Below are 19,367 nucleotides of genomic sequence, written 5' to 3' on the forward strand. Positions count from 1 at the left end.
CCTCTCAGTACAAAATAGCAGCAAGTGTTCATTTTATTCCACTTTTTAAAAATAAATTAAAACAAAACCAAAAATAAAAATAAAAACATAAACATAAACATAACCAACCAACAAACACCCCATAACCCACCTGTTTGATGAGACCATTTAAAAAAAATAAAAAAATCTGATGGTACATTGCAGCCCTTACCATCTGACAGAAAATAACAAAAGACCCCATGAAGCCATTCTCTCTTCTTACTCAGTGGAAAGTTCTAGTATTATCAATGGAAACTTGACATTAGTCTTATCCTATAAAGCAACATTTCAAAGAGAATTTTCCTTGTAAAGCATCTATTGGTTTGCACAAACAAAATGTTTTGCTTTCCAAAGTTGTGTGCATATGCATTGATGGATCTAGGACATACGATTGATGGTATCCAATTTGGTGTCATACACTTGCAATGCTTTTATTTTATAATTCACTGAATTTTCCATATAATTGAGTTTTATATGCTTCATTAAAAGTAGGGTGATAGAGGTTCTGCTACTAGAACAGTGCCATTCAGTAGACTTTCAATTTTGTGTTATGCTGTATTATTTCCTGCAAACAATGTAGGGACTATAGCATAATGTTTTTAGCCAGATACTGAACTACTACACTCTTTAGTACAGCAGTTTTTCACTGATTAAACTGGCACTGGTTTTGTTTTTTGTAATCAGCAGAGGAGCGTTGTGTTTACAGCTGCCCTAAAGAGAAGCTCAGACTGCACCTACATTTTTAAAGAGTAGATTTAAACCTACAGAAAGCCTATTTTGGCTATGGGACAAAACCCTGCCCACCTTACAGTACACACAGTTTACTGATCCCATGCTCATTCCACAATAAACACAGGAAATCTCCCTATTAAATTCAGTGGATGTTGGATCAGACTTCTACATGAGATTAGTCCTGGGAAGGAGTGGTGCTCCAAGCTGGCCTAACTTTGCTTCTGCTAAAGCCATGGAAAATACACACTGGCAGCGTACAGAGTTAGTACAGAGTTAGGCCAGCACTATGTAACTGCTGACTTTACCTAGGGCAAAAACACCGGAAAACCCCATTTCAAGAATGAAAAGCAAGCAAGATTTAGTCTGTGCTTTGTGCAAGCTACATAATGCATCATGTTTACTGTCCACTAACTATGAGTGCGTTGGAGACATGACTTTGTATTTACTTCACAAAGGCATTTAAATCTGTAGCTCACTGATAAATAGAATCCATTAAATCACCTAACAGATGAAGTGTAGCGGCTTAAAATTTTAGGGACAGATATACTGTCCTTAGTCCTCTGGTGTATTGTTCACACCTTCGGGAATCCTGCTGTGGGCAGACAAAGGGAAACACACATCCCACTGCACTGAAAGCACATTTCTTGGCACTGTTCATAACCACAGAAGACACATGAATCACATTTGGTACCTCATGGAAAACATGTAAATGGCCTTCTTTTATCAAACACTGTAAACATGGTTAGCTTTGCTCTTCACATGAAACACAAATGTAAAAAATGATCATAATTGATTAAAACACTTCCCTTATGCCCACCCACTAAAGCCCTAAACACCTCAGAGGGTGTTATAGGAAGATCAACGTTTTACAAGATAATTCTTTTAAAATGCAATCTTTTTTTTTTTTTTTTTTCTTTTTCTTTTTCATTTTAAATAATGCAACAACAAACATATTAGAACACTATCAGGTAGTGTCATCTTCACCTTCATCCAGGGCATAGTTGAGCTTTATGACTGTGCTGATAAAGTCACCGAGTTCTACAAAATCTGCAGTGATAATATTCACACCACTTTCTCCTGGTTTCTGAGTTCGGACCCACTGCATCATTGCGGGAAGAGCCCTAAGGAGAAAACAGGAACAATAATTACTCATAAAGCAGTGAGAGAAATATAGGATTTACTAGCAGTGACTCCCGTTGATCTTACTTTGTTTCTAAGCGAAGCACATGAAAAAGGACAAGTGTTACTGCTCAGGCTTTTTGGGAACCCTACTTTTTATTCTCTGTGGAAATATTATGTTGATTTTATTCAACTTCTCAGTAGAAAAGAATAAATGCAAGGTTATACAGGCTCACAGTGATTACTGATCTTGCCTAGGGGTACAGGAATGGACCGGACACCTTTTCAGTATCATATGGCCATATGACTCCACGGGAATTGTTTATGGAAAAAGAAGCAACAGAGGACTCAAGACACATGCAAAGTACATTTGACATGTTCAAGGAAATACTGAAAATATTATATTTGGGGACACAAAACAACCATGGTTTTTATAGTATAAGTACAGCATATCCTCAATACTCTTTCTTTCCTAGTACTAGTATCCCTGTCATAATTATATTTTGTCATATACAAGTGATTAATAACTGAAATAAGAAGCACTACAGTCATATTCAGTCTTTTTAAAAATAGCATATCTTTATTATGTGAGACCCCTAGTGCTGGGACACTGTGGAGGAATGGTTAAGTGAAATAGGACATGTTGATGTTGGGCAGTTAGGAGGCAATGGGCTAGTGAAGTACCGTACTCAACTCACATGAGTCTGGCACGTACGCAGCTGGCTGAGAGCCAATCAGGCTCAAGGACACGATGCCCTTGGGCGATCAGGAGGGCCCCCTGGGGCGGGACGGTAGCTAAAAGAAGGAGGAACCAACTGAAAAGCGCGGGAAATGTTAGCCAATCCTGAGTTTAGTTTAGGAATATGTATGAGTTGATTATGTTCGAACTAGATAAAAGGCGACTGAGCTATCCATTGAAGTTGAAGTTCACTGTTCACTCATATTGAGCGTCTGTGTCTTCCTTCCGTCGACAACAGGACACTGGGGTATAAAAGATGTCTCCCTAACCGGGTTGGTGAATATAAAGAAATCTTTCTGATATCATGAAAATATAAACTGGTGATCACTAGAAATGTATATGGGAAAACAAAGGACTCCCTAAGTCAATAAACAAGATCCAACGTTCAGAAGACAGAAGTTAACAAGTTCAAACAAAATATGGTACAGATTTTTCAAAACAAAAGTGTAATTGACCATTGGAACTATTAACAGACACGGATTTTACTTGTCGCTGGCCAGAATCAGTCTTAAAAAAAAATAAAAAAAAAAGGAAAGGTTACAATTACCTATGATTTTGCAGGTGAATGCACAACATAAAGGTTTAACTTCTGCAAAACATCTGTTCGTATGCTTAAATACATTGTAAGACATATGTCTAGGACCAGTAAAGCATTTTATTTCACACACTGATTCATTACAACTGAAGCACAGGCATATATATGCACCAGCCCATAAAACTGAGCTTAAGCAATCTACTGTAAAAAAAAAAATAATTTAAAAAAATTGGTATCTTTAGATTTATGCAATCCTGGAAAGTTGCACTCACTGGACAGTAACAGATGCAGGTGTGGTGTTATGTATTTTGTAGTGCCTGGGCTATTTGAAAACTCAGGACATCAGAAACTTAGGATCTCAGTAAAATGGCTGGGACCACAAAACCAATCAAGTCTTCCTCCTTGGAGATCTTCAAAACAACCTGCTCTAGATGGCCTTGAGCTGGGGGACTGGACCACACAACCTCTAGAGGCACCTTACAACTTCAATCATTCTGTGATTCTGTGAAACAGCTACCCAGAGCAGCTGAAAATCCACCTCATCTTCACAACATTGCTGAACACTGAGGGAAGACATGAGGCTGTACATCTAAGACGGCAGCATGTTGCCTTTGTCTTTGATATGTGCCTGCTGTAGCTCAAAGAATTGCAGGTTTAAAGGTGAACTGAGAGAGTACAGGCAGGCACAGATTTTTTTTTACTTCTGCATATGCTGATACCTTTGACATATTAGTCTTCCTTGAGGCATAAGTACCTTCTTTTGGTGTCCTTTATTTGTTCTGAATCTGCTTCTGATATGTAATTCGGCCTTGAGACCATTGCACTTCCTGTCTACACACTCAGTCACATACCCTGAAATACTTTTTAATTTTTCCTACTGTGTTGTTATTAATTCAGTCTTTAATAGACAGTCATGTTCCTTTAAATAGTGTTTTATTTTAAACTCAGTTTGCCCTGCCATTTCATCTCCAAATAGGATTGGTTGTAAAAATGGGTTGTTTACATTTTACTGATATTTCAAATAAAACTCAGTTGCACGACCCTTTGTCCATACATGATTTGTTAGATAAAGTCACAGAAATCTTTTGTTCAAGAGACTGACAAGTGTTCAAAGGTAAGTCAAAAAGTGAATCAGATTATCCAATAAAAACCTTATTTGCATAGTAAAGCCAAAGAACACATCGTGGAAAAACATATACCTGAACAAAAGATTTTACTGACCTTAAGGATTTGGTCTATGCAACTCTGCTTGTGACAGAAATTCACAGAAAAACACATACATTTTCCCATCTTCCTCCCACAGTGCCATCTTGAAAATGGATCTAGATCACTGACTGTAAGAAACCATGCGTTGCTCAGCTGCAGTACAAATACATGCTCACAGTAATTATTAGAATAAGCCTGCTTTAACATTCCTCAGGGTGTCTTTGTGATAGCAGCACAAACCTTGTTCACCCTTCCTTGTAATTTCCAGTCTCTGCATGCCTCAAACTAGTAATTGTTCTCATTAAGGGTTTTAGTAAGAGGAACACAAACCATGCTGCGTGGCAGCCACCTACATGATTGCGCTCACAGAAACCCAGTGTGTACCATGGTCTTAATGGAAATTCTTGCAATCTTGATAAAAATGATTTTGTGCATAAGGATATGCAAGCCTCTCAGCCTGCAGACCAACCTTGACAGCACCACTCTGTGTTAAGCAGAACCTGGCTCTCTTATGATTCTTATGGAAGCTGTTGCTGTCCGCATTTCAGAGTCTCACTGGGGATCTGTCAACAAAGGTTCTGATCCTGACCCTGTAAGGGCTGGGAACAGTCCAGCCACATCAGCATGGGCTGCAATTGTAGATACTCAAGGTTATCTATCTCTGCTTCTCGGCAAAAATAATTCCACTAACTGCAGTGGTCTTGGCACACTCTAATTACATCCACACCTGCACTGCACTAGTGCAAATAGTTCTTATAATAATCAAACAGGTTAATGCTGGTAGCAGTGCCAGTGATGTCAATGTTGAAACTACAGAGAGGACAGGCCCCAACTCTCCTTACAGTACAGGGCAATTCTTATTCTCTTCACCCTCCCATACCTCAGCTGCCTTTGCTGCAAAGGATGCAGTGGGAGCTTCAGAAGTTAATCACAGAATCACAGAATAACCCAAGTTGGAAGGGACCTGGAAGGATCACTGATTCCCACTCCTGGCTCTACATAGTACCACCAAAAAATCAGACTATATGTCTGAGAGCGTTGTCCAAATGCTTCTTGACCTCCAGCAACTCGGTGCTGTGACCACTGCCCTGGGGTGCCCGACGACCCTCTGGGTGCAGAACCTTCCCCTCACGCCCAGCCTGACCCTCCTCTGTCGACCTGAAACCAGATGGATGGTGATCAACCAGATGGATGACCTTGAGATAAAAAGAAACGAAGTTTGTTAAGCAAGACCTTCTCCTCATAACAACTCCATGCTGTTCCCTCGGGTCCTGTCGCTGTCCCCAGAGAGCAGAGCTCAGCGCCTGCCCCTCCGCTCCCCTCATGAGGGAGCTGCAGGCCACCATGAGGCCTCCCCTCAGCCTGCTCTGCTCTGGGCTGAGCAAACGAAGAGGCCTCAGCCTCTCCTCATACGTCTTGTCCTTCAGACCCTTCATCTTCTCCATAGCCCTCCTTTGGACACCTTCTAATAGCTTTATGCCCTTCTTATATTGTGGTGCTCCAAACTGCACACAGTGAGGCTGGAGGTGAGGCCACACCAGCACAGCACAGAAGGACAATCCCTTCCCTTGACTGGCTAGCAATGCTGTGTTTGATCACCCCAGGGTATGGTTGGCCCTCCTGGCTGCCAGGGCACAATACTGGCTCACATTCAACTTGCTATCAACCAAGACAGATCCCTTTTCATGGGGATGCTCTCTAGCATCCCATCCCTCACTCTGTACACATAGCCAGGGTTGCCACATTCCAGGTGCAGAATAAGGTACTTGCTCTTGTTAAACTGCACATTGTTGGTGATCGCCCAGTCCTCTCATTTGTTATGATCTCTCTGAAAGGCCTCTGCACCCTCAAGGGAGTCAACAGCTCCTCCCAGTTTAGTACCATAAGCAAACTCACTCAGTATACTTTCAAGTCCTGCATCCAAGTCAGTCATGAAAAGATTGAAGAGAACTGGACCCAAAATGGAGCCCTGTGGAACCCTACTGGTGACTGTCCACTGGTACAATGTAACCCCATTTACCAGAACCCTGTGAGTCCAACCCATCAGCCAATTGTTCGCCCACTGCATTATCTATTTGTCTAGCTGTATGCTGGGCATTTTATCCAGAGGGATTCTGTGAGAAACAGTATTGAAAACTGCTGAAATGCAAAAAGATTACATCAACTGGCTTCTCTTGGTCACAGAATCACAGAATCATTAAGGAAATCGTTAAGGTTGGAAAGACTTTCAAGATCATCTGGTCCAACTGTCCCCTTACCACCAATATCACCTGCTAAACCATGTCACCAGGCACCACATCCAACCTTTCCTTAAATACCCCCAAGAACGCTACCTCCCTGGGCAACCCATTCCAATGCCTAACTGCTCTTTCTGAGAAGAAATGTCTCCTCATTTCCAATCTGAATCTCTCCTGGTGCAATTTGAGGCCATTCCCTCTAGTCCCACTAGTTACCTGTGAGAAGAGGCCAAGCCCCAGCTCCCAACACATTTCCTTCAGGTACCTGTAGAGAGCAATAAGGTCTCCCGTGAGCCTCCTCTTCTCCAGACTAAACAATCACAGTTTTCTTAGTTGCTCCTCACAGGACTTGTATTCCAGGCCCTTCACCAGCTTCGTAGCCCTTCTCTGGACACATTCCAGGGCCTCAATGTCCCTCAATGACCAGTCACCAGCTGGATTTCACTCCATTTACCACCACTCTCTGGGCCTGGAGGTCCAGCCAATTTTTAACCCAGCAAAGAGTGTACCTGTCTAAGCCACGGGCTGTCAGCTTCTCAGGGAGAATACTGCGAGAGGCCATGTCAAAGGCCTTGCAGAAGTCTAGGTAGACTACATCAACAGCCTTTCCCTCATCCACCGGGTGAGTCCCCCGGTCACAGAAGGAGATGATGTTGGCCAGGCAGGACTTGCCTTTCATGAACCCTTGCTGATGGGGCCTCATCCCCTGGCTGTCCTACCTATGCTGTGTGACTGCATTCAAGATGACCTGTTCCATCACCTTCCCTGGTGCTGAAGTCAGGCTGACTTCCCTGCAGTTCCCTGAATCCTCCTTACAGCCCTTCTTATAAATGGGTGTCACATTAGATGTAGAGCTTAGTGATATGGTTTAGTGGAGGACTTGTTAGTGTTAGGTCAGAGGTTGGACTCAATGATCTTGAGGTCTCTTCCAACCTAGAAATTCTGTGATTCTGTGATTAAAAATCTTCAGTCATCTGGGACCTCTCCAGTTGACCATGATAGCTGATAGATGATCAAAAGTGGCTCAGCAATCACATCCAACAGCTCCCTCATCATCCTTGGGTGAATCCCATCTGGCCCCATGGATTTGTGACAGTCCAGATGGAGCAGCAGGTCTCTAACTGTTTCCACCTGAAACCAGATGGATGGTGATCAACCAGATGGATGACCTTGACATAAAATAAATGAAGTTTGTTAAGTAAGACCTTCCCCTCATAAACCCATGTGTTGTGGGACCTCAGCCCTGTGAATAAATGCTCCAAAGCGCACACAGGATGGAAAGTCATACATTAGCATGTTACAAACTAAGAGCTGGGTAGCAGGAAAACCTGAATATGCAGAATGCTGTCAGCCCTTTAAAACATATGTAAGACTTTTCTGTCCCACAGCTGTGAAACTCAGCCCTCAATGGCAGAGTAAGAAGTTTCAGAAGGAAGAGTATCTAACTTCTAGGGTTGCAAAAGCCACTGTAGAAGTCTGAACCATGGACACAAAAGGGTGCTGCTTGCCTTAGCCTCAAACCACACAGAAGGAAGGCACAGTGGTCTGCAAAGCCTTAGAGAGGAGCATCCACCTTTTGTTGCAGTAACTCATGCAATGCTTTCACAGCACCGCAGATCCACCAACCTCTGTGTGGGCTGGCCAGACAGGGCGCTCCTGCAGGCCCACACAGCGCTGCCCCACCAACCAGCACCTGGGGTTGACTCCTTCGTCCTGTCCCCTGGCACTGGGGCAGAGCTGGTGGTACCAGCAGTGTGGAAAAGCAAACCATAGGATGGGGAATTGAGCCACCATGGGAAGGCTGCTCCGAGGAAGGGACTGGCACTTTACCCAGCTCTGACTGTGCACAGCAATCTCCAATCTTTGAAAAAAAAAAAAAAATCTTCTGTCCTAAGGAAGTATGTAGGATACATCATTTATTTGCACTCAGAGCCTGCTGCCCTCACATTGCTGAAGCAGAAGAACAGGGCACTGAAGTGACATGGACAGCCATGACATGTAAAAGCCTCTCCACACGGCCAGTGTGACCCACCCCACTGCCATGCTCCGCAGCAGTCTCCTGCGGCCACCCAGATAAGCTGGTTGGTGCATGTGGAAGGGGGACTGTGGAGGAGATGGGTGTAATAGGGACATACACACACTGGGCAATGCCATGTCCTACAGAGACATTTGTGGCTGCATTTCTTCTGAGTCCAAAGCTTTTCTCTCTAGATGGACCTTCACTGGGTCTGTCAGACACATCAATCATTTGGGCATGCCTTCGGTATCGAGATGACTTACATCAGTGCCGTGGAAACATGCCCTACATCACTGTCTCAGGCTTTTTTTGTTGTTGTTGTTTGAGAAGCCATGTACTTTCTCATATACTGTTGCTAGAGTGATTTTTATTTACAACTCAGTAAAATCTAGTCTCAGCTTTGACAGTTACTTTATTACCTCTATTTTCCCTGTTCTGCTTGCTTGCTCTTATAAACAGAAATGCGTGCAGGTGTTTTTTGTGGTTTTGTTTTGTTTTTAAGTTTTGCACTTCTTTGAGGAACCATTTTCTGATGTGCTAGAGAACTTACCTAAGAAACTCTGCCCTAAACTACAAGACATGCTTGGCCCTTTTCAAAGCTATTTAACGTTCAGGACGACTTCTTTATTTTCCTCGATCTGTCAAATATCTCAGGTGGACTCCAATGGAATTAAACTTTGTTTGGAAAATAATAATATATTCAAGTAGCTTCAGTTCAAGCAGCAAAGCTGAGAGGTGCATTATACGCTTTCAGAAAGAAGATATGACCTAACTAATTGCATTAAAATTCTCTTTTGAAAAAATTTGCTGTTAGGCTATTTTAGCTCATAAAGAGATTATTTTTTTTTTAATGTCTGAGTCATCACAGCCTGACAACATGACAGAACATTAACAGCAGCAGTGCTCCACAACCGGACCTCCCATAGTGAAACAGCCACTCCTCTCTGGAGAGCTTTCAAGGGAGGAGGAGGAGGAAGAGAAGTAACACTGCAAGCACAAAACAGAAGGGGTGTTCACTGTTTAATGAGAATTTGAGCACTAAATGGCAGACAACAGGTTTTCTTTTAGAGTGTAAAGAGACACTACAACCTAATCCAGAAAGGGAAATGGGTCTCATTTCCAGAGCGCAGAGCTGTCTAGCATTAAATGCCCACTACCAGCAACACCAAAGAGAACTGAAGCAGGTCCACTTGCTTAGGGCAAAAGTTAAATACTCAGGGCACTTCCTCCCACTCCAGTGAACCACAAAGCCTTTTGCAAATAGGTGTTACTATTCGAGAAAAACAGCTCTCCTCTGCAGGAGCATGTGCTCATATGAGCCAGAATTAGAATGCTTACACTTTAACTTTTCCCACCCTTTCATCCAATTTTACTCGTATTTGAAGAACACCGATTAATTCTGGAGCCGTAAGTCAGCACATGCTGACTTTTGCTTTTCAAGGATGCTGAGAATTCATCGCTCCAGTGGGAACAGTGGATGTCTCGTGTGTCTCTGAATCATAAAAATCATGACTGGAAAGAACCTTGAAAAGTCATTCAAGTTCATACAGCCCATCCTGAGGCAGGATCAGCTACACGAAGATCAACTATACAAACTACACCTGGCAAATGTTCAGTTTAATCAGTTCTTAGAAGCCTCCAGTGATTTCGCATATTCTACAACCTTCCTCTGAATTCAGAGCATTTCTACATAAATATCCATACACATTCTCACTAGCTTTAATGGGATGAGCCAAAAATAGATGCAACCAAAAATACTGGCACTATGGTGTGCTATTCAGAAATGTTCATCACGTCCACATACTGTTCCCACCGATGAGAAACTGTTCATCACTAAAGTTTCCCTGCAAAACACAAACCATTCCACAGTGCATCATTCAACTGTGATTTTCATTTATTTATTTATTTATTTGGTGGTAGAACTATTTTAAAAGGTTTATGTTTCTTTTTTATGCCAGCCATTTGTTTCTGTCCCCAGATCACAACTTACCATTCTCTCAGTTGTGTTAATAAACCTCCAGTGACAACACGAAAGACAGCACATGGAAGTGTTCTGGATTAAGAGAAATAAATCAACCGTGTTCAGTCTTACCTTGTCCCAAATGGCCCCAGTCCACTGAAGAGAATTGATTTATATCAGGAGCTCATAAATGTTGAATTGGCACAACCAAGGAACAAATGAACTAGCCACGTACAAGCATGGACCAGCTGGGACAGAACTCCTTAAATCTGCTTCTTTAGTTCTCATGTCCTCTGGGCAGCAGCAGTGTGGTCATAAAATTGTCACTACCAAGGCTAGATTGACTAGAACTAAAAAATTTGGGCAACACTGGGTGAAACAAGTGAATTTTGTTATTCATAGGCTCAGAGAAACACAGGTGGGAACTCCTTTTCCAGGATCGTGAATGGACATGTTACACTGCCCACGAGCTGTCAGGTTGCAGGTACAACCTATGTTAACATCCAACAGCTCTGAATTTATTCTTCTGAAATGTTTATCTATAATTCAGTCATCTCCAATTGCTTTATACAGTTTAGAAGCACATCTAATCAGATGACACAGACTACCGTGCTGGGGCCAGATGAATATTTTAGTGTAATTGATCATAGCACTGTACTCTGCAGAGTCACAAGGGACCAGATGTCTATGCTCTTCTATTGAGCTGTTGTTGCTTTTCTGGATTTCATTTTAAAGGGGAGTCAGAAACGAGCTCAAAAGTGCCCTTTTCTGCCCTCCCTTCAAAAAAATTTCAGCTGTATTTATTGTACCTACACCTCTATGCTTGTATAAAAATGTAATGGGATATTTAATAGCAGCAAGTGATGGTTCTGGAGGTGATTAGTATTCAACATCCTATTTTCCTCATTATGTTTTTAGCCATTGCACCTTGAGCATTAACTAATACCATTAGGAACATATCAGCCAGTAAAGGCTTCAGCGGACCCCATATTCTCAGAGATCTCACTAATGAGGCAATGATAGAACTATGGCCACTCTCCTGGCCTACATGGTGGGGAACTGAAGTGGGAAAAAAGCAGAGCTAAAAGCTTTAACTTCTACCACACAAACTGAGGCATTTAGCTTTTATGACATGAGGCCTTGTAACACATGTACTTCTGGTACATGATAGTCCATGGATTAACTGGAAAAGTACTGTCTGTCCTGAGGATGCCTGATGCCTGGCTTTTCCAGTGATGGAGCAGATCAAGTCAGACAAGCTCTGTAACTGTTCTAATCTGTCGTCTCTTTGGAGATCACACGGGAGAGGAACATCTCCCACTTTCATTAACAGTGGTGTTAAGTCCTAAGCTGTGAAAACAGAGGGGAATAGAATTGCCATCATTTCCTAATCAACCTTTCAGCTGAGAGATCTGAGACCTGTTCAGATGCCATTCGCGCATTCAGATGCGCTTTTGTGGGTCAAAGAGAGAGAAGCCTGAACACCCATTTATCAAGTTCACCTGCTTTAGGCAGTTGTTTCATTCCAAATGGAAATCTGGCTGTTCAAGAAATGCTAAGAAAAACACAGCAATGACAGTAAGAGCAGACTATAGAAATTAAAACTGACCTTAGCCCATTGCCCATGAAACACAGAAGTTCTGTTTTACACAAGACAATGTTCTGCCACCCATCAAGGGATTAGCTACATATTTGCTTTTTGTTTTTTTCCTCTCATCTTCTAGTTCTTTAAAAAAGTTATAATTTATTTATAAACTCATTATACTTGTTTCACCGCATTAAAACCATTAAAACTGTGTGTTACAGTTGACCACAGAACGGGGACAGCTTGGTCACCTGTGTCACCTGTGTGTAATGATCTGTCAAGTGTTCTTTCTGCTTTGTGTCCCCAGATCTTTCACTGACATTTGTTGTCAGTCCCTGTGCTCCCTATCATGTCATGATCTGAGTTGTCAAGCACTTCCTGAGCCAAGCTAGTATTGTGTTTTTTTTTTTTTTCTTTTTTCTTTTTTTTTTTCCTTCTAATTACATGAGTTACATGATTCCCATTGCAAGGAGTTAAACACATTACTATTGTCACACAGAATTATCTCCTTTTCACATTGCATAAACATTTCTATTTTACCGTTCTGCAGCACCCACCTACAGAGCTGATAGAACTGAACAGAAACAGTGCCAGCTGATTCTGAGTGCCACAAACACATAACCTTAGTGGTGCTGCATCATCAATGCCCCTTTCACTCTTTCTAAGCTGCAAGAAATACAGCTGATAAAATACTGATAAGCCTCATTTGTACAAATCCAAACAAGGAACTATGCCATTACAGAAACTTCCGTGAATAAATACCCCACAAAAAAAGCAGACCAGCATTGTCACCAATGGCAAATCACTATTCATCAAATGTGTTTATTCACCACTAAGCTGCTTTTTTGATACTTGTTTTTTTTCAGTCCAGGTCTCTTGCCCAGACTTAAAGCTAACAAAGCTCTACATAGTGGAAGAAGTCCTGTTACATGAAGTAAAGGCAAATGACTAGACCCAGGAGGCTCTGAGGTGTCTTCCAAAAAATGCTCATAAGTACATCTTCATCAGTGATGGTGGCTGGGGAATAATTTCTTACTACCTGGAACTTGTGGGTGAATATGTTAATTAAGATAAAGCCATCAGTACTGTTACAACTACAGTACATGACTATGTCTACTACAAATTCTGCCACTTACAAAGGCTACAACTTCCCTGCCTTTATCACACTTAACAATTAATCTCCTACCTTCTGAAGAAAGAAGGCTTGAGTTATTTTATGCTGTATTTATGCCATGTTTTGAACACCACCAAGGAAGAAGCCCCAGGCAGGCAGCAGGCTCGCCCTTCCTGCCTTCAGGCAACTCCAGCTACCCACAGTCTCCCGAAAATGTGTCCTGAACATGTTACCCACACTGCCCACAGCAGCCCCCAGCTCCCAGGCATCCACAGCAGCTTTCAGGTATGGTGCAGATCAGTCTCACTGCACTGATCTGACAAGTGCCTGAGGGGGTATAGCTGCAGGCTGCTACCATCTCCCTGCTTGTAAGGTGCTTTGTGTACACTACATATCCTTTTCTTCTTCTCCAAAGCATAGCACATATGTGTTCTGCCTTCTGCCAGCAGACAGCGAGGCATCAAGATGCTCTGCAAGTCCTGTGGTGGAACACTCAGCTGAAAGCTGAGAACAAGAATAAAATGGCCAGGGTCAACCAGACAGCTAGACAAAATCAAACACTGACATTAGAGCTACTGAAATTATAATGGACTAACTGGAATCTGAATCCATACACGTCTCTGACGAATCATGCTATGCTCGGAGACCCAGTGGTGGTATACAACGTGACTACCCAAGTGGAACTGCGAGCAAGAAGCCAGAACAGAGCAGAACATTGTGAGAAAGGATCCCGTACCATGGTCATGGGCTGACACAGACCTCGAGAGGTCAGTGCCACAAGGCACTTTTGTCACTGCAAAACTTCTCTCTCTTTAAAGCCTGCAAATTAGAAAATAATAATAATAATAAAGAAAAGAAAAAAAAAAAAGAATCTCACTAAAAGTGAGTATATGTTTCAAAACTGCAATCTTAAAAAATCGTGTCTTCTGGGTGCCCAGCAACGGTCTGACAGAGTACGAAAACCCCCACCTTCTCCCCTTGCTAACAGCTCCCTTCCGGAATCAGAGCGATGCATTTTGCACTAAGCTCAAAAGTTTTCACAACAATTTTCCAACCTGTCATCAGGGGCTAACTACCATATTTTCTTATGGGTCTCATGACAGATGGCATTTTTCTTACAGCCCCATCTCCTGGAAATCACAGTACGTAACAATCCTTTTTTTCTAAATGAAAAAAATAAATGCTCTGATGTTATGGAAACAAGCCAGGAAAGAGGAAGCCTAAGTGAAAACAAATAATAAGATAACTGAAAAGACTTCAACTAGTTATTTTTAATACCTTGTTCATTTCTATTCAAAATTTCTTTTTTTTTTTTTTTTTTTTTAAATTTGGCTGTTCTTATTAATAATTTGATATCCTAAATATTATAATCAAAATAGAAAAAAAAATAGATGTCATTTTGGCTTCAAAGGGATTTCTTATGCTTTAACATAAAGGACAGCTTCACAGAACAGTATAAAAGCGTCTGTGGTTAGTGCAGCTGCACTCAATATTCATATTCAAATAAACAAGCAATTACAAGCAAGAGATACAAATGGTTTAATTCATCTTGAAATGAGGGAAGAAAGCATGTGTACATGCAAGAACAAATATGTAAAAAGCATTAGCTTCACTGACAGATGAAAGGACAAATTTTTCTAGCTTTGGCCATCTTCCTACCACACCGAGTGATGCCTCTACCACTTGTATGCCAAGGAGCTTAATGAAGGCACCTCACCACCATGGAAGGGCTCCATGTGCAGCAACCTGAGACATAATTGGGTTCTGCACTGTGTAAGGGAAAGGAACCCACAATTTGTGTCATCCGTATCTCCTCTCCTTGATTTTTGCTCCTCAACTTGACATCAATTGCCATCAGACTGTTTTCATTTCATGTCAGCTTATGCCTCCCACATCTTGCCCACACAACCAACCCTTTAACCAGTTTTTGGCAGTGATATAAAATAGGGCCAGCTATCTTGTGTATCAGTATCAGCTGCACTTCAAGCTCAAATTGTGGGGCACTACTAAACTCCATGATATGCAGTAAGGAACACAGGTTGCATAACTCAAATATTTAATGGCTCCAAGTGCTCTTGCACAACTCCCACAACATGCCCAGGAAGATTAAGAATTAAGAGAATTAAGGGACTGACTTCCTCTAAAGTGCAAAAAAGTGCAGGAGCTGCTTTTGGAGGTCCTAGCAACACATGTAGGAGCAGAGAGTACATAGAAAACAACTTATTGTGCAGTGATTTACAGCAAGGATAGGGGGTGATTACTGGTTTTAGTCTGCAATGAAGTTGTAGCCAGCACTGGACTACTCATGATCAAGGTTTCCTCCATCAGCCTTGACCAGGGGGTTCATTTTCTCTGAGAGTTGCCACCACGCGCTGCCTGGAACCTTTCAAAGAGCTCTCCTGCTGAGGGAATTGGTAGGGGACTCCAGGTATGGAGCTGCCCAGTTACTCCCCAACTCGTGATTTCACTTGCTTTTGATGGCTTAGCCCCTCCCTCGTTACAAAACTCAATTTCTTAAACAAGTAAAATTTGAAGGATGCAAGAAATAAAAGAGAAAGAACATGACAACAAATTAAAAAAAATTAAAATGTTGTGCACAGAAGAAACACCCTGAAATTAGACGTGGAGAACAATGAAAGACTACCAAAGCAGAAAAGAAAAGGGGATTTTTACTAATGTTTAGCCCTGCCCAGCAGCCTGCATGCAAAACACGTGAATTAGCAAAGTGATTTTGAACAAAAACTGCTTTTGAGTAACTAGAAAAATGAACAAAAAAGTATGCATCACCATCAGGGAAAACAGAGCAGCTAGATGGAAGGCAGGGTGTATTTAATAAACTTCTGGCTGCCAGCACCATCACTTTGCTGTATGACCTGTAACAGAACTTTGCACATTATTCATTGAACAGTTTCCACTGAAACAGATACAATAAATCCAACTTAATTAAATAGATAATATATAGATTTTTCAGTCTAATAAAGTAGCCCGTAAAACTAATGTTTTTTTACCCAACTCCCTGCAAATGCTTCAAAATTAAACTAAATCTCACCTATATTTGAACCTTTACTGTTGAATACAAAATAAAGCAATTTCCATTTCCTTTCAAATCAAACTGCTCTAAGTGATTCTAGTTTTTTTGTTTCATCAAGTAGATGTACAAGGAGTCTGCAGAAACAGAGCTGACAACCAGAGTACACAAAACTGCACACAGCTGTTTGCCATAGTACCTTGTTTGGTGTATTCCATAATACATTATTCAGAGATAGATACAATGTAGAATAATTCATACTGAATTCACTGTTGAAAAATGCTAAGAGAAAAACCACATTCAAATCCTTCCGACTCTGTTGTGTCCCCAGAGAAAGCCCCAGTGAAGAGCTTGTGGCATTCCTAGGAAGCTAATACCCGATTCTTCAGAGAAGGTGGAAATAAGCTTCATTTGTGAAACATCACTGAGTAGATCACAACGAAGCAATCCACCCAACAATGCTGAAATGGAAAACTGTGACATAAATCACTGCCTTTGAAAAAAGGCCTTTGAAAAACAGGCATTTTTCATCACTATTGCTGTCTGGACAACAAGAAGAACCAGAGAGTATAATATGAGCATCAGGCTTGCATATTCAAGTAATGGAAATTCAGAATAATTACAGCTCTGATTTGAATGATGTTGTGAAGAAAAAAATCAGGATGCAAGATGGTGGGGGACAAAATTATATAGGAGCATACACAATTTTTCAGTTAATTAAAAAAATTAAATGTCTAGCTAATGTTCAGCATATCCAATTAAACCTTGTTTTCTTGCTTTCTGCTCTTTTAAAATTTAAATCATTTTAAATGAGGTGTCTTTAAAGTTATTTTGAATTTGTCAAAGCACTTCAATATTTCTAAAACATTAAGCTGGAAAATATCAAGATGAAATGTTTTCCTACATATTTTCATCAAATACAATTACTTTTCAAGTGTGACCAAATTTCAAAAATCGCATCAGTGCTTCTTACAAATCTGTTTTTCTAGCAAGTTTCTGTTTGGCATCAACATTTCTCCCTAATGTACACATCCCTTCATCAGAGGTACCACCTTGTCTAATTCCTGCTGCCATTTCTTTTGACCTACAACCATCCTCTTATGTAGACCGGAGCTCCTCCACCTTTTCCTCCACCAAGCCTGTATGTCCAAAACTAGTTTCATCATTTTGTTTTGCAAGGTCCACATCAAACAGATACACATTTTCAAACCCATAGTACATTGCTATCATTGTTCCCAAGGTTTTCATCTAAACCATGCTTAAAAACTTCACATAATCAACAAACAAAATGAAGAACTGACATTCAGTACCAAGCTTTTGGTTAGGTCTTGGTTACGGGTTCAGGATGCCATGATCACTCTGGTATGGTCATGTCATTGTGCTGACGTCTGGGAAGCACCTGATTTGGGTTAGCAACTGTAACTCATCTTTTTTGGAGAGTGGTGAATGGTACACAGCGGCCTCGGGCCCAGCAGTGGTCACTGCACAGCAGTAACACAAAACGTCAGAGCAAAGGCCAGCCCAGCAGCCAGACCACAGGTTGTGCAGGTCTAGGATCTTCAAACATCAACTCTCTTTGCAACAGCTGTTTAATCTCACAAGAGCAGGAGACTGAGATGCTTAGTATCCTTTATACATTTTCTGGCTTCTTGCTCTGGCTTCTGGCCTCACATAGCAAAACCAACTTTGTTAATCATCATGATCCCAGAAGCAATATTCTCTAAATAGTATTCTGGGCATTCCTGTGAAGCATTTAGCAGGAGCAGATTTCCCTGTGCAAATCCTTGTTCCTTCTGGTTGTTTTTCAAGCAACCCAGTACTAACAAGCCCCAGACACTCACAGAATAAGCCCTGTGCTACACCAATTATAATTATGCCACACACAGTGTCCAGGACACAGGGCAGAATAGCCACTTCTCTTTCACGACAAGAAATTCTTGCTCTGGACGCAGCTGGGGGAGACATGCTCATGAGGCTCTTCCTGCCAGTATGCTCCCAATTCAGCAAGACTTGTCCCCCTACCACAGGCAGGTCTGGCTCTGACTTCCCAATAACCAGTGGGGCTGTGAATGAATACCGGAAGTATCTTGTTCATCCACTGAAACAGGTTGGGAGGAATCTGCTAACTAATTATCTCTCTCCTTTCAAGGGCTGATAAAGCTCATCTTATAAGCCGCCAGCTTTCTTACCTCCCGTTTTTCCAAGAGGGTTGTAAAACTTCACTGCTCTGGTGGCAGGGAGCCCTTCTCTCACTTCCAGCCTAAATTTATTTAGTCAGTTTATCGCTGTTGCTCTTGTGAGAACACTGGCCTTTATCCTAAACTGTTCTTTTCCCTCTTTGGTATTTATTCCCCTGTGATATTTATAGACAATAATCACATAGCCTCTCTGGCTTCATTGTGCTAGGATAAACAAGACAAGTGCTCTCCATGTCTTCAGCAATGAATTTCCTGATTAACCCAGTAGTCCCTCTCCGCACTTGTTCCAGGCTTAACCACCTCCCCAGAACAGGGATGCTTGGAATTGCACAGGGTATCCAAAAAGATATCCAACAGCACCTTGGGCAGCATCATCGCAGCCCTTCTGTGCACGCTGAAAATGCACTGGTACGTACCAAGATGGTACCACTCTTTTTCCCAGATGCTTTCTACTGAGGGTGTCGCTTTAGTCAGCCACAGGTGATACTCCCCTAGCCACCGTGCCTGGCTTCCCCAGCTGATGAGATCCCACCTCACCAGAGCATGTTCCCATTGCCATCACCCTGCATTTTGTACCACTGAATTCCAGCTTGTTTCTAAATTCTGCAGGTCTTAAGGTGATCCAGTTCTTCCTGTATGTTACTCCTCAGGCTGCCTCTAGTATGATACTGGCCTCTTTCTTTGTGTTAACAGCAAACTGCAATAGCACTCTCCTTTGGGTGAACCAAGGGTCCTTCATGGAAACGTTAAAGACTACCATTCTCTTTAAGGAATGCTACCATTACTTCCTCTTCAGTCTGGTACTTCCAATCAGTTTAAATTCCATTTCTGATGCCTAAATTCTATTTTGGTTGATAATATCCTATATCAATCAAATAA

General features: G+C 41.7%; 1 protein-coding gene across 1 annotated transcript in view; it reads right to left on the bottom strand.

Annotated features, from left to right (window-relative positions):
- Positions 1–576: 576 nt before the first annotated feature.
- PLCXD3 (phosphatidylinositol specific phospholipase C X domain containing 3) overlaps positions 577–19,367 on the bottom strand; it is an 87,784-nt gene continuing 68,993 nt past the window's right edge. The window contains exon 3 of the mRNA XM_032205493.1: positions 577–1,871. Coding sequence (XP_032061384.1) covers positions 1,715–1,871 — 157 coding nt within the window. The 3' untranslated portion in view covers positions 577–1,714. The remainder of the gene's footprint in view (positions 1,872–19,367) is intronic.

The sequence above is a fragment of the Aythya fuligula genome, chromosome Z (assembly GCF_009819795.1).
Source record: "Aythya fuligula isolate bAytFul2 chromosome Z, bAytFul2.pri, whole genome shotgun sequence".
Taxonomy (NCBI): Eukaryota; Metazoa; Chordata; class Aves; order Anseriformes; family Anatidae; genus Aythya; species Aythya fuligula.